This window comes from Chelmon rostratus, chromosome 15 (assembly GCF_017976325.1).
Source record: "Chelmon rostratus isolate fCheRos1 chromosome 15, fCheRos1.pri, whole genome shotgun sequence".
Lineage (NCBI taxonomy): Eukaryota > Metazoa > Chordata > Actinopteri > Chaetodontiformes > Chaetodontidae > Chelmon > Chelmon rostratus.
Genome location: NC_055672.1, coordinates 9,625,523 through 9,640,848, shown reverse-complemented (window position 1 = coordinate 9,640,848; position 15,326 = coordinate 9,625,523). Strand labels below are relative to the sequence as shown.

The following is a 15,326-nucleotide window of genomic DNA, read 5'->3' as shown; positions in this document are numbered from 1 at the left end:
CTGATTCGCTGAAGCCATGAGCTGCATTATAATGTAGTGTTTGTGTCACCACAAAGACAGTGAGGCAACATTTAAAGATTTGTTCTTAATACAGTACCTTCTTTCAAAGTTTTATCAATGCTTGTTTATTATTATGAATGAGACAGCTTATGCCTCATCCTTGGACGGTCACAAGGTGGCATTATAGGCACGCTAGCATTTTACCATCTCCACACAAAACGTGGAGCGCGTCCTGTGCACCTGCTTTATCTGAGCCAAATGCACAGAACACTGCGTGCAGGGAGAAAGACAACTGGGCATTTTATGAGGAGTGAAGGTTAACTATGTCCAAGACCTTAACATAAACAAGGTCAGGTCCTGGAAAATCAGGCTTATTAAACTTTGAGGATTTTAAAAGACGCGAAACAGCCTGGCTGGACCGCCTGTAGTGGCCACATGTGCATGTTCCTTTGTGCATGCTTTGTTTTATATGGCATGTTAAAAAGCAAACACCTTGCAGGAGGACCTGGAAGATGCAGACATTGACTTGCCCTTGGAATATATTTGTGAATGAGCCCAATGAGCTCCCTCCCCTCTCCCTCTCTCTCTCTCCTCATTTGGATAAATGTCACGGATTACCTAACGGACGAATCAGTGTGTTTTTTGTCATTCAAGAGAAGGTAAGACCACCATTTTGTTGCCTTGGAGACTACAAATCAATAGCATCATGCAGTATCTTCTTGCTCATTCCCAATGAGAGGGTTCAGTGGCTGCTGCCGTCATCAGTCGAGTCACCTGAGCTCTGATTGGCTCCTGCTGATAATGAGCTGCCATTGAGCTTTTTTGTGGCTCGTGCAGGGAGGAGGCGTGGCCCTGCGTCCCGGAGCACACGCCTCTCGCATAAATGCTCCGCACAACTGCGCCGACAAGCAGACGCACCAATTTAACGCGCTGCGTTCAAGTCCCCCGGGCTGTCAGACTCGTCTCGCAGTTACTTTCGGTTTGCGCGAGCGTGCCGAGCTGGAACAAAAACAGTTAAAGTAGAGCGAAGTCAGTGGCCGCAGTTCCGTTCCCTAATCAGCAGAACTGACAGCAGGTGTGAATTCATGTCTGTATTTTCCCCGCAGATATACTGGTGAGTACGCGCATCTTTTCCGCTTTCACCTGTTCACGTGTGTCAGCGGCAGTGTTTTATTTGATTCATCTGCTTGCTTGAAAAAAAAAAAACATGTATCAAACAGAAGATTTGTTGGCTTTGCACCTGACATGTAAGAACACTGAAGTATTCAGTTGTGGTTTGCTTTTCTTGGTGATTTCCCACGGAATCAGCCACCTTTGTTGCTACACCCACTCCTGTTTCCTTTTAAGATTTTCTGTGGGGTGTTGCCCCTGAAATTACAAATGTCATAGCACACAGATTGGAAAAAAAAATGTTATTGCTAGCAAATGATTGTCAGCCTCTAGTTTGATTAACGTCGCTGTGCCAGTTCAGAAAGGTCATAGTGGTCACTTCAGCCATTCGGTTTAGGGATAAAATGCACTTTAATCCCCCTTTCAAGACCCTTTTTTGGACCAGGAAGCACACAGGGTTACTTTAGTGTGTCCTTAAACATTTGAATAGACTGTTTCTGCTGACAGCCTTTGGTTTTTGGTGCTGCAGGTGCAGTGAAACTGGAGAAGGTTGGATGCACTCTGATCCTATCTATTACAGCTATCTATTATCGGTGTCTTCTTCTTTTTTCCACATATTCATCTAGCAGTCAGTACCTCGACTCCTTCGGTTACTTAACACAGGCATAGTGAGTGCATCTTTGTCTGTTTGAGCCGTTCTGCTCTCTTATCTGTCGAATGTTTTCCTGTCTGCACAGAGGATATGCAAGTGGCTTTGAAACATTGTTTTGCGAGCACCGTTCAAACCTCAGCAGGCTTCAGGCTGTCTCTACCAGGAAGTTCAGCATCGACCTCTTTACTGTAACCACGCTTTGCTTTCTCGCCTGTGCTTACTTTACAGCTGACCTACGCTTCTCTCTTCTGGAATGTTACTTTTTCTTTTCAATTTTTGATATGGATGTGCACACTGAACCTTTTTTAATCTTTCCAATCCTGCACACATCACTATGATTACATTTATGGCGCTGGAGTGGTAACTGATCCATGATGTGTTTTCAGTGGCAGACTCAACCCACAGGAATCTGGATAGAACCCATTCATTCCAGCACACTCCTGGGGGGTCTTACTCAGTCCCCTCAACACCCACATACCTGCAGAGCTGTGTGACTCGGCTGGTGGAAAGCTCAGCGCTGGCAGGGAGCGTCAGCAGCTTTGCCCTGTCGCCACACAGGCGGAGATTTATGAGAGTAGTAGTAAGAACTGTGGGATGGCAGAGGGGAAACAATGTTGATAATGCATGATGCAAATTCCCCTCTTGTGCAGTGAAATTATTGCGGAGGCCACTTGGTGCTCCTGTCAGTGCCACTGCAGTACAAACACGTGTGGAGCTAGCATGGCCTTGTCCTTGTATAGTCTTGAGACAGGTGGATGAACCTGGTGTCATGCTTATGTAAGACTGTCGGGAAACAAGGAGGCTGCTATACACAGCATGTCTGCACCTCCAGTGGCCGCCGAGTTGGTGCATTTGTCTGCACCTCTTGTGGTTGTAATGCAGAGTTAAAAATCAGAAAATATCACACTGTCGTCCGCCCTCATATAGTTGTAGCAAGCGGTAGGGTGATTTTAAGACAGGCACTGGAAAGGACATCCCTGATTAACATGGTCATCTTTCGTAGGACAGTAGATTTTGGGTAAATGATTGTTTTCATTATGGATTAGTTATTCTCAATTAATCATTCATAGTGTAAGATGTGTCCAAATTGCTTGTCATTTTCGCCCAAAATATATTAAATTTGCTATTATAGTAAGAAAAACACCAAATATTCACTTCAAGAAGCTGCAAATTTCAGGGCATTTTTCAATGAATTGATTGTAAAAATCGTGCTGATAAATTTCCTATCACCTAAACGATAAATAGTTGCTACCTGCTGTCCATCTGCGCCCTGACTGGATGTGGCGTTCGGAAGCTGGCAGGACCAGGTATGCCTTATCTTGACTGGGTCAGGAGGGCCATCTGCCACACCAGCGTCACACATCAAACGCAGTCAGACAGGAGTCGGGACTTCCAAATGTGTGCCTCTGAGCTCTCGTTAACTAGCTGCAGGACGTGCTGATCTCGTGTCACACTCATACAGGTTGGTAACTTATAGGATCACTTAACGCCTCCTCTCTTGGAATCAAGTATTCCACTCTGGGAGAGGCACACGCTGTTCAGCCCTGCTTGACACACTTGAAGCAGCAATAGATGTAACTGTATGTTTGTTTCCTCCCAGGTTGACTTGTTACTTGCGCACCCCCACTTCCTCCTCATTGTGCCCCCTTTATGTTTTATTAGGCCGATGTTCTGTTATTCTTAGCCGAGCAGGATGTTTATACGATCCCCGAACAGAAATATGACTGGCAAGGCCTGAGTGTTTATCTTTCTTTCCCTTCCCTCCCTCTCTTCCCCTCTCCTCCTCTGCTCAGGTCTTCACTGTCACTGTTCATCCCTGCGTCCCCTCCTCCGCTGCTTTTTGCATGCCTGCCTCGCCCTCTCTGCACCCCACTCAAGGATGAAATAAGTTCAAGAGCGGCCCCAGCTGACATTATTTTTTTCCATGTTAAACCTTGCATATCCTTCAAGGCTCCTCCTTTTTATTTTGGGATATCCGGGTATTGTTTCGGCCAAGTATGCCTTGTCGTCTGCCTGATGCAGTAAAGGTCGCTTTATAATAATTCGGCCATAAGCTTGTTTAATTTTCTCACTTTTAGAGCCAGCCTACACCTTTCTGTCAGTATTTCCTCATGAAAGAGACAAGGGTCATGTGTAAATGGAAAAACTTAAATGCTTCATGGGTTAATGATCTCCTGACTCATGTCATGCGATTCTCTCCTCCTCATGATGAATAAATGTATGTTAATTGGGCTTCTTCATTTGAGTCTAAATGAAGACTGCATCGTGTGTGGGTTGTAGGTTGTAGATACAATGTGGACGCTGAGAAATCCTAGATCAGAAATCACTGAATGAGCACTAATCTCCAGATTAGGAGGTACTTATTTTCTTCTTGTTGTTGGGCTTGTAGTTAGACTATGTAACCTGTGTTGAATAATAACTTCTGGCCACTCGAGTATAATGTTAATTGCTAAAATGTAGTGCAACACAAGCAGAACAGAGTCTTAAAGTCAGCACACTGTCAGTTGCACAGCAATATCTATATAAAGTTTGGTATAATTAGCTGCCATTAAACACTACTGGTCACATCAGACCAAGTCAGGCTGCAGCAGCATCAGACTGAGCAAGAGTGCATTTTAGTGCTTATGAATTCAAGCTTTCATGTCTGAGAATAAGAGCATGTGTGATTTCTTCTTTCAAAGGTTGCATAGTCTCGCTTTAAGACAAAGCAGTTACCACAATGAAAGATCTAAGGTCATTCATGTGTCAGTAAACATGTCCAGATATCTTTTTATGATATTTTCTCACTATAATGAGTTTTGGATGAGTCAGAATATGTTTCATGTTGTACGTGCAGATGAAGTAAAACTTGTAGGTTGTGACACTGTATATTTTTAAAGGGGACTTCTATTCACATGACTTTTCAAACACTGAGATGATTCAGTATTTTCAGTTTTTCTAGTTGGATTAATACACTCTGAAACAAGAGTGTTTTTGATAGATGAACTAAATGCTAAAAATAATTCAGTGGAACATGTTTACATAATCACTCTGTATTTTAAAGCCATGTCTTAATCACAGAATGCTTTTTTTCGCTGCTGTGTATATATATATATATATATATATATATATATATATATATATATATATATATATATATAAATTAAGATTCAGACTAGGCCAAACGAAGCCCACACATCTCTTCCAAAAAAAAAAAACTCCATTGACTCAGATAATGTGAGGTTGCAAGTGAGCCACTTGTTGTGTTCTGTTTTCTTTGTTCTACATAGCCAGTGACCACACAAACCGCAAGCCTGTGGCCACTGACCACAAGGCACCAGGCTTTAAATAGAGAGCGTGAGAAGGCCACTCAGCATCTCGTCTCAAGACAGCGTCTATGTCAGTCCTGGGACCTGCTTCAAGTCATTTGTTTTAAAGCTTTACTATGACAAAGCTGGACAGCGAATGCACCGAACATTGATAAACAAACTCCTGCTACTTTAATCTAAAATGGAAAGTCTGGCCAAGCTTGGATGGAACTGAGTGCATCAAGTTCCACTCCAGTCAAATACAGCAGCACGCCCCCAGCAGACTCTCACAATGACTGTGTTCTCTGGTTGCTACTGCAAGAGCACACCATCCTGTGTTTAGAAACGGCCACTGTATGCAAGCCACAGCATGAGCCGTGCAGCTTTGCAGTGCATTAGCAGAGCACGGAATGGATGCTTGGTGTGTTGTGGTCAAGATGTGCAGAGCATAAACAGTACTGTTGAACATGTGCAGGTAAAATGACCTGACTTTCAGACTTTGACTGTGTGTATACACATGGATGGTTTGATAGATTAGCCGCTTGTTGGTTTTCTCTTTTTGTTACTGACAGTTTTTCATTGCTGTGACTTCCTGCATCTGTTTGTCCTGCAAAACAAATGGGGACCACATTTAAATGAATTGTAATTCATAATTTGAATTATGAAACAGCGCTATGAACCGTTTTTAGGACTAAAAGGTTATTTCTCGTATACATTTGCTCTTGGGATGTCAGGCTAATGAACAAAGAACTTAAGATATTCATTTCTCTCCTCATATGGATAATGATCACCCCTGCACAGTATCTAATCACATAACTTCTTCTCAACTCTGCAGCCCAGTGTTTGTGCCCAGCCGAGATATGACTGAGGTGATGATCAACAGCACCCCCATGGAGGACATGAGGCTCAGCCCCAGCAAGGACAGACTCTCCTTCCAGGTAGAGCACACATACATGCGTGACAGTGAAACACCACGTCCGTCTCAGTCCCCTACCTGGGCATTTTTTACCGGTGTTCATCCATTCATTATCATGAATTATCATGAGCATGAACACGAGGGAGCAGCAGCTGCATTTGGTATGAGGTGGTGGAAATGTCAGCCCAATGTATATGAATGCAACAGAGAGGAATTTAGGATTAGCCAAGCTGAATTGTTTTTGCATTTAAGAACAGTTTGATAATGTTTACCATTATGAAGCCAACAAAATAGTTTTGTCATTGAAGAGTAATAGCATAAAGACAATTTACAGATTGGAACAAATACTCAGGTGGGAAGACTAAAATTTTAATTCTAAGGAAACATTACAGCAAAATTCTCCATCCCTCAGTTTTCATTCTCATATTTTGTCTATTAGAGGTTACGATTGGTCACAACACGCAAAGGAAATGTCTGTCAGGGAAATTGTCTGTAATTTACTGCAGCCTGTCACAAAAATAAACCCTGCAGATTCAGAGCGATGAGAGAGGCAGCCATCAGGTGGTCTTGACAAGGTGTTGCCAGCGGCTTTGTTTTACTGTCAGCTCAACAGGACCGTGTTAGAAACAAAACCACTTAATGACACAGCTGCTTGCTTATTTTAGTGTCACGTTTGTACCAAGGATGGAAAAAAAAGAATTGCCCTATTTTAATACGGACACCATTTTATTGTGATTGATTTGTTTAATACCATTTATGATTTTGCACGGGAAGAGGGAAGCTGCATTTTAATTGGAGGGTCACTGTTACAACTGGTGTCATAAGGCCATGGACACCAAAATATTCTCCAGCAAGTTCCACCTGTTGAGGCTTTTACAGCTCACGGGGCCAAAAGCCTATTTCCTGTTGGAAGATGGCTAATTTTTTACAGATTGATATAACTTAATTGTTTTTTATGAAAGGTACACATTCATAAACCCAATGCAATAGCCTGCTAATGCCATGCTGCATGTAGACGTTGACTCAGAGGATGTAGACTGACCGAGAGGAAAAGGCTGGCTTCCTCTCCCCACAGTTCACACCCCAGCTGTGAGTCTGTCTGAGAGGATGAGAGGAACGGATGAGGGGGGGAAACGGGAGAAACGGAGGGTGCCACTTCTCCACTCTTTCCATCCCCGCTCCTTATTTCCTCGCCTCGGCCTTTTGCCCAAGGTCCCAGCCACTCCTTTAGAGAAGCACTGTATGAAGCAGCAATGTTGCCGCCAGTCACTTCCTCCTTTATGGGCGCCGGGGGCTTTGACACAAATTGTGACCATTAAATTCCAGCTGCGCCTATAAAAGTTATTGAATATGACCTACTAGTGGAGAAGGATGAGCAAATAGTTCCTGATTTACTGAATTATCATCTCAAAAGGCAATGTCATGATTCAGGCGCCTAGTGTGGGCCCCTCCCAACCCCACCACACACCCTAGAAGATCCCAAAATAGCCAGCATTTTGCCTGGCTGATGATGTGTCGTCGCTTCCTGCCACTGGAAGTGAAACAAGTTATGACATGTGTTAGCTAGGGGTCCAAAGGCAAGGTCATTTGCTGCCTAACTCCCCTCAGTGCTGACGCACAGCAAGGATTGGTGATGCAGGCCAGGAATCGCAGAAACACGCAGGCATTAGAACTGAACACACACACGCTCACACGTAAACCCGCATGTAATCACACCTCTCGGTTCTCCACGCAGCTGTTTTTAGAGAATGTAAAAGCCTCCAACAGGCGTATGCATACTTTCATAACCTGACAAATTCTCACACACATGGCATATTTATAGCTTTTTGTTCTTTTCCCTCCCCCCTCATCTGTCTCCTATGGAATTCACGGAGACTTGGACACAGCTGGATCCCCTCTATCTCTTTCCCTCTCAGTCTCTCTCCTGCCTCATCTAATGCTTTCTTTCCACTCGGCTCTTTGCCCAGACAGCGACATGGCCCCCCCTCCCCTCCAATGTCTTGGAGTGAAATATGCAGGTCTAAAAATATTCATCCACTTTATCCAAACAACAGCAAAAAAAAAAAAAAAAAAAAAAAACTGCTGTTCTTGGACCAGGAGTGGCAGGCTTTTTCCCCTGGGCCATTTCTCCGGTTCCTGAGAACAGTGAAAGTCTGAGGTTGATGTTCAATCTTGCCAGGACAGGGAATGCATGTAATCTCTCTTGTCAGAATGTCTCTCATGCCCTTCAGTTTGGATCCAACCATCTGAGTGTGGCACGCTGCGTTTATAAGCAGACGTATCAGTCTGGATTTGCAGATAACTCGGCCGATTTCATGTTCTTCCCTAAACCTTCTTTCCAACTCCGTCATCAACAGGAATATAAAGTATTCAACGCTAACAGCTCACTGTTACAGGGACGGATGTTCTATTTATGCGCAAATCATGTCCCAGTAAATCTTCACCTTTTTTGTGTTTTCAACTTGCTGCTGGTTTGAAATGCCACGATTATGCTCTTGTATAATTTTCCGAGTAGCGGGTGACGTGGCGCTGGATGAGTTTGTAAGCAGCTACGAGCTGCTTGGCACAATGCCTTCGGAAGCATTTAGATTAAACATGATGCAGCATTTGCCGTGAGTCTCAGTAGACATGCCTCATTTACCCATACCCACAGCTGCTGATGTAACTCTCCCCTTGTGCAATTTGTTTTCGGGCGAGCACCTATGTGGAAAGCTGGCTTGACTGTGTGGGCTGGGCAAGAGCAGGTATGCCATTGGGATTTTAAGCGAGCACTTCCTGTCACAGATGTTTGGTCTTCACATCATTTCCTTCACAGTTGTTTAACCTTGTAATTGTGCCTGCAACACTTCTACAAGGCTCGAGACTAAGCTGTGATGTCTGGGAGTTCGCCACAGACTTCAGATCAGAAATGTGCTCACAGTATTAACTCCTGAGGTTAACAAAAGATAAATAACCAGCATTTTACCGCTTTTCTTTCCTCTAGATATTCCCCGACCCCTCAGACTTTGACCGTTGCTGTAAGCTCAAAGATCGTCTGCCATCCATCGTGGTTGAGCCAACAGAGGGAGAAGTCGAGAGCGGGGAGCTCCGCTGGCCTCCGGAGGAGTTTCTGGTCAGTGAAGAGGAGGAAGAGGAGGAAGAAGAGGAAGAGGAGCAGAAAAATGGCAGCATCCCAAACGGACAGCCGACACAGAATTCTCAGCACTAGAGGCTGTGTCGCTGCGCGCCCACCCTCTTGTGCCCCCTTTGTTTCTGAAAGACTCTTCCTTTCCCACACTGGTCCCGCTGCACCTCGGCACTCCAACCAACTCCAACCGGCAGACGCACATTCAGTGTCTCCTGATCCTGATGCCATCTCGTTGCCCTTGACACCAAAGCATCAGCCCCGCAAGAGAAGCAATACACACAGGCGACACACTTTCCTCACACAATGATTTATCCCCCTGGACTGCAAACCCGCCAAAACGGACTTGAAAAGAACACACACCTCTAACATCCACCTTCCTATCACGCCTGCCACCGTGCGGGTCTCTGCCCAGAACGGACGTCCTGTTGGACGGCGGCAGCTTAGCGCTCCATGGACAGCTCTTAAACTGCAGGGTGCTACAACTGCTCTGTCCTTTACTCCAAAATGGCTGGCGTCATGACCCCAGAGACTTCATACTGGCATACAGAACCATTGTGGTTCCCGTGGGGATTATCGTCTACAGTACACTGTCCACACTTGTGTTTAGTTTCTGGATTGATATGTTAATTATTGTGATTGCCACTGCTGTCCATAGATTTGTCTTGTTTCTGGGAAGTGAATGTTTTGTGATTTGTCCGGTTTTTGAGAAGTGGGTGTTTTTGTGTAACATGTTACTGGGATCCCCCCCTCCTTTCCAACAAAATTGATCTAAAATCATTTTTGTGGCACGTCAGGCAGTGAAAAAGGCAACCTCGGAGTCATTTTAGAGAAGTGAGCACAAAGTGGAAGAAAATAAACCAGCATGCCCAGCTTACGCTTATGTGATAAATCCATTGTACAAAGGCTTGTTTGTTGTGCAGTGCGGCCACATTCGTGCTATGATCCTCTCATCATGTCGGCCTCCTGTAAGCCTTATTACAACCAGTGCTTGGATAACAAAGCAAAATAGTGCAACATAGAAGACTTAATGTGACGCAAGCAGGTTGTTGGTCAGAAGGGCAAAGCTGAGTAAGGACTGACAGTTGTCATTTTTTTTGAAAAAGCAGATGATAAAGCAATGTACAGACCCAATGAAGGATGTGTAAATACTTGTTCCCAATGAGCCAACCCCTGAGGCCTTGTTAATGCGCTGATCCTGTTTGTACTCGTGGTTTGGTTAACATTTCAGAAAGACTCGAGAATCGCTCTGAGCTGTACACACCTGAACTGAACTGGTCTTCCTGTTCTTTATTTTTTTTTTTTTTGTTTGAAAACAGCCATACTTTTGACACCGTGAAGTTCAGGTCACGGTGAAGTCACACTGTAGCAGATAGTCCACAAAAATAAGTTATATATAAGGCAATATCTGACACCGTATTCTCCAGGTTAGTCCTGATGTCTGCCAAAAGCTGTTTATGGGAAATCTTATTTGTTGTCTGGTAGTAATGTCCGTCATTTTATTTGTATTGCAGTTTCAAAAGTCGGTGTTCTCTTTTGTTCACTCTTTAAAATCACCACTTATTGTTTGTGGAACAAGTCTTGTCAGTTGATTTGTGGAGAAGATTTCACTTTTGTGCACACGTTATGAAATGCTGTTGTACGAGCATGACTGAGACATGTCTTTTTGTAATTCCTCATTCGAGTGGCATTAGGGCTGTGTACAGAACATCTCTCTTTCTCCTGTCTGTCACCTGCAGGTCCCACATTGTCTTTGTAAAGCTCAGGGAGATTAGCCGCCATCTTTCTCTTGTTTTTTTTTTTTTTTTTTTTGTATTTAGACCACTTTCTCTGTGACAATTACAGAGGCTGTAAATAAACATTTGAATTTGCTATCCAACTGTGTGACTCTGCTGTGAGAATAATTAACTATAAAGTGTTGTTGCCATTTTTATGGTACAAGATGAAGTAAATGAGTGTTTTACAGGGGTAATCCTCCAGCACATTTAAAGCACGGTTTCCAAGAGACCTGTGTTTGCTTCTGTTTTCCTTTATGTGAAACCCCCCTTCTTCCCCACTCACTTTACCTGCAGTGGTTAGAGGAAAGCAGTAATACTTCCTGCTCGGCACCTCTCACATACATGCATCTGTATTCGTAGAGAGCGATTCTGTATCAAATGCGTACTTGTAGAAGCGAGAATAGGCCGCATGCTACTTCCTGTCTTCAACTTGCACACAATCCGACTCTTAGTTACAACGACAGCTAATTTGTCACCTCTGAACAGCTTTCATTTCTAAGTGCTTAAAAACCGCCTGTTTAAAAACACTAAAATGATGCCATCCAGCATTATGGAGAACATTGGTTTGACCCACCAACCTTCTGAGAGTTTTTACAATAGCAGAAATCTTGAGGATAGTACAGAGTATAAAAGCCTGTGGAAGCAACTCCTCACGCTCTACCCATAAACACTCACCACAATGATACAAGACTAATAAAATGTTGTCAAGTGGAAAAGTTCTAATGGGGAACTGGGGGATTTCCAGGAATAAACAGAAAGCTTTCTGATCACTGTTACAGTGGAAACTTCTCAGGTGATTCGCTGCTGTGTACTGTATTAGTGACCCACCAGGTCAAGTTTGATTGCCTTGTACCGGGAATAGTCCATCAGAGTTGCTGCGGTAGGGCCTTTGGAGGCCAAGGGCCTGACAGATTGGCCAAGGTGGTACTCTCAGGGCCTTACGGTCACTTCCTAGAAAGGGAACAATGGACTGACATTCTATCCTGCTTCCTTCTTCCTGGAAAAACTGGAGCATAAAGAGTTATTAATACCCCCCAGCTGATAATGGTGGTCAGTAGCGGAGTGTGTCTGGCCCAGGGAGCCAGTGGTGAGGTCTGAATAGGCTACAAAAGGAATGTCCTTTATTCCTTTCTTAACGACTGCTCCTTGATCTCAGTGGAAAATGTCATGAGATCATGGAAAGAAGAAATCATAAGAAGTTAGAGAAGGACAATCACGGTCCTTAGAGAGACTGGCTGAACTTGCATCCAGCTACGCAATCACGTGACGTCAGCCAGAAACCTCTGAACTTTGAGTCGTCTTTCAAATATTACTGGAGAAAGGAGTAGTGAGAAAGCAATATACTTCAGTTTTAATAAAGACAGGTCATGTGCTTCTGGGGCTTAAGCAGACATGAGAGGAAGCCCCTGAAGCATCTTTCCATAGCATTTTGACATTTTGAGCTTATCTTCAGCCCCTCTACTTCAGCCACCTCTCAGCCCATTAACTCACTAAGAAACCTTTGCAATTACAGACTTTTTTTTAACACAGCCGGTAATTAAAATTTTGGATGCCATCCTGTTGCCCTTGACACCGAAGGATCACTCCCACAAGAGAAGCAATGCACGCTGGAATCATTTCAGAGAAGTGAGCAAAAAGTGAAAGAAAATATGCCCTGCTGATGCTTATGTGATAAGGTCGTTGTGCAAAGGCTTGTTTGTTATGCAGTGCAGGCACAGTCATGCTATGATCCTCTCATCACATCAGCCTCCTGTAAGCCTTATTACAAACAGTACTTGGATGACAAAGCAAAATAGTGCAAGATAGAGGACTAAATGTGACGCAAGCAGGTTATTGTTCAGAAGGGTGAAGCTGAGTAAGGACTGAAAACTGTTTTTCTATTGTCTGCTGTTCTTTTCTTTTGACGGACATGGCTCTGTCTCTTCAAACCTGATTAAACCACAAAAACTGAGACTGGGAGCTGAAAGAAATGTTAACAGGGACTCACCAATCATATAACAATTATATTTTCTCAATCAGCTTCTTGCTATGAATGATGGGCTCCTGCGTGAGCACATTTCCTGCCAATGTTAGAAAACTTGAGAGCTTTCTGTATTTTTCCTGTGTTTTTCTCACTAGTTTAAAGTGGGCGGGGCTCGGTTTGGAAGAGGCAAGTCACGTACTTCTGTGCACCAATTAGGATTTAGAAACATTTGAATCAAAATGACAGTTACAGGGTTATTTGCTTATGTTGTCAAGCCACTGTCCGTTAGGTCTGATCAAACCACAGCAGCTCTGATAAAGCAGACGACTAACTGAGTTGCAAGTGTTAAGAAACAGTTTCATATTTTGGGAAATATGTGTCTTTCCTTGCCAAGTGTTGGATGATAATAACGATACCCGGCTCGAGTTTGTTCTGTAAATATGTAACTGTAGCCAGTAGCCACCAGCTTATCTTAACACAAAGACTGGAAACGGGGAAACAGCTAGCCTGATTCTGTCTAGTTGTAGTAAAACCTGCGTCCCAGCACATCTTAAACTCACTGATTAACACATTATATCTTTATTATTATCATGTCTCTAATCCATACAAAAACTGATAAATTTTGCTATATATTTTCATATTGACCATAGAAACATGAGTGCGGTATCAATCCTCTCATCTAACTCTGCAAGAATAAGCATATGTCCTGTCCCATATGTCCAGCTATTCTGTTGCTTAATAAATATCCTCAGACTTAAATGTTATTGTTGCTCATTTCATGATTCCAAATCAAGTTTCCAGGGGCTTTAATCTCACTTTGCCCTCGTGTTTTAGCGAACTTCACTGCAGATTTTAACCACCACATGTCTGAAAGAAATCTTTTTCCCATCCACTCTGCTGGTGGTCAGGGGTGACGCCATTCATTTTGCAAGAGTCGCTGAGTACTCGGTGACATCGGGGAACGGAGTGTGTCTCACACACCATTGTTGGCAGTATCTTTAAATGCAAGTGTGAGAGCGTGTGCCTGGCTATGTATTAAAACTGTTGTCAGAGCCCTCTGAGTGAAGTCACTGATAGCTCTTCTAGCTCATTCTTGGAATTCTTTCCAATGGAAACAATCCCATTGCTGATCCCAGTATGTCAGCAGAGTCTGACCCGCCAACCCCTGAATTCTCCCCGACTCCCAACTATAGTTCACATTAACGCTGTTTCACTGTCACTCTTCTGCACATAAACCCACCACCCCCTTCGTATACGCATCACATCAACCCTCCCTCTCCATTCTGGTATGTCACGGGGAGAAGAATAATGCTTATGCGATGAACTCTTTTTCCACCCCCTTTTACTTCTCCAGTGTGGTTGTTTTCTTGTTCCTTCTATTTTTCGCTCTCCCAGACTTTTATCCCATTCTGTTGTTTCAGCGAGTTTCCCATACTTACATGACAGTAGAAATGTACTCTGCATTCCCACAGTGCAGGTTATGTAACGTAAGTTAACATTTCATTATAAACAGTCCCCCTGTTCTTATAACCTTGCTATTTTAGTGCTGCAACCTTACTGTATAAGCCACAAAGATTTATTCTGTGTGTGCATGCATAACTGTGTCTGTGTGCTTGTGCAGAGCTTGCAAACGGGGACATGTGCTCGGAGGTTTTATGTATAACCGTGTCTGTTATTATGAGCGCCATTTGCGTAAGGGAAAGATTCTTTTCCCATGGTTCCTCAAGTGTGAGAAGAAAGTAGAGCTCTCAGGACATGCAGCAAAACTCTGATGGTTATTTATAACCTGTCTGGAGACGGCCCACCAAGCGTAGACACATATCTGGCACTGTCAACAAGGGAAGAGCTACAGAATGATAACACTGAGAGGCATACAACAAGGAGGGAGGATTAAAAGGGGAAGGGGTCAGGCAAGAAAAACTAAGGATGTTGAGGAGGTAGAGCATAAAGAACACCTGCACTGTGACATGGATAAATCACAGGTTAGAGACTGGTTGTCTACCCTGGTGGCCAGTTTAGATAAGACTTGATGAGAAAATGCAACCATGGCAAGAATGACACTTGGGACCTTGCTCAGTGTCACTTTGCCCTCATAAAATTTAACAAATGCACTTTCCAAATGACGCCACAAACAGCACGGATGGAAAAAAAACTGCAAGAGGCCTCTAGTAGTCTGTGAGGTAACTCCTTTTGTTGTAATCTGTCCTTCCCCTGAATATGTTTGACATTTGAAATTCCCACAGCACCGTGTGATACACCAGTCGAGAACAGGGGACCAGAATGCAGTGTTTGCTACTCAAAACAAAGTATTCACAACATCACAGTTAATCAGAGTCAAGCTTACTCAATAGTCTGCCAAATTGCACTCTGTATGTGCACGTCAACAGAGCAGCCTTTGAAGACATAATGCAACTGCTGGACTCACAACCACAGCACATATTTGGACTGATGAGTCTAAGCACCCTGGGACTCATTCTCTATTTAACAGGGTGATGT

At 43.7% G+C, this 15,326-nt stretch overlaps 1 protein-coding gene across 1 annotated transcript; it reads left to right on the top strand.

Moving 5' to 3' along the window:
- Positions 1-923: 923 nt before the first annotated feature.
- Positions 924-10,909, top strand: lbh (LBH regulator of WNT signaling pathway). The gene is made up of 3 exons (XM_041953696.1): positions 924-1,114; positions 5,885-5,987; positions 8,949-10,909. Exons 1-3 carry the CDS (start codon positions 1,086-1,088, stop codon positions 9,171-9,173), a joined length of 357 nt encoding a protein of 118 aa, XP_041809630.1. The 5' UTR covers positions 924-1,085; the 3' UTR covers positions 9,174-10,909.
- Positions 10,910-15,326: the final 4,417 nt, after the last annotated feature.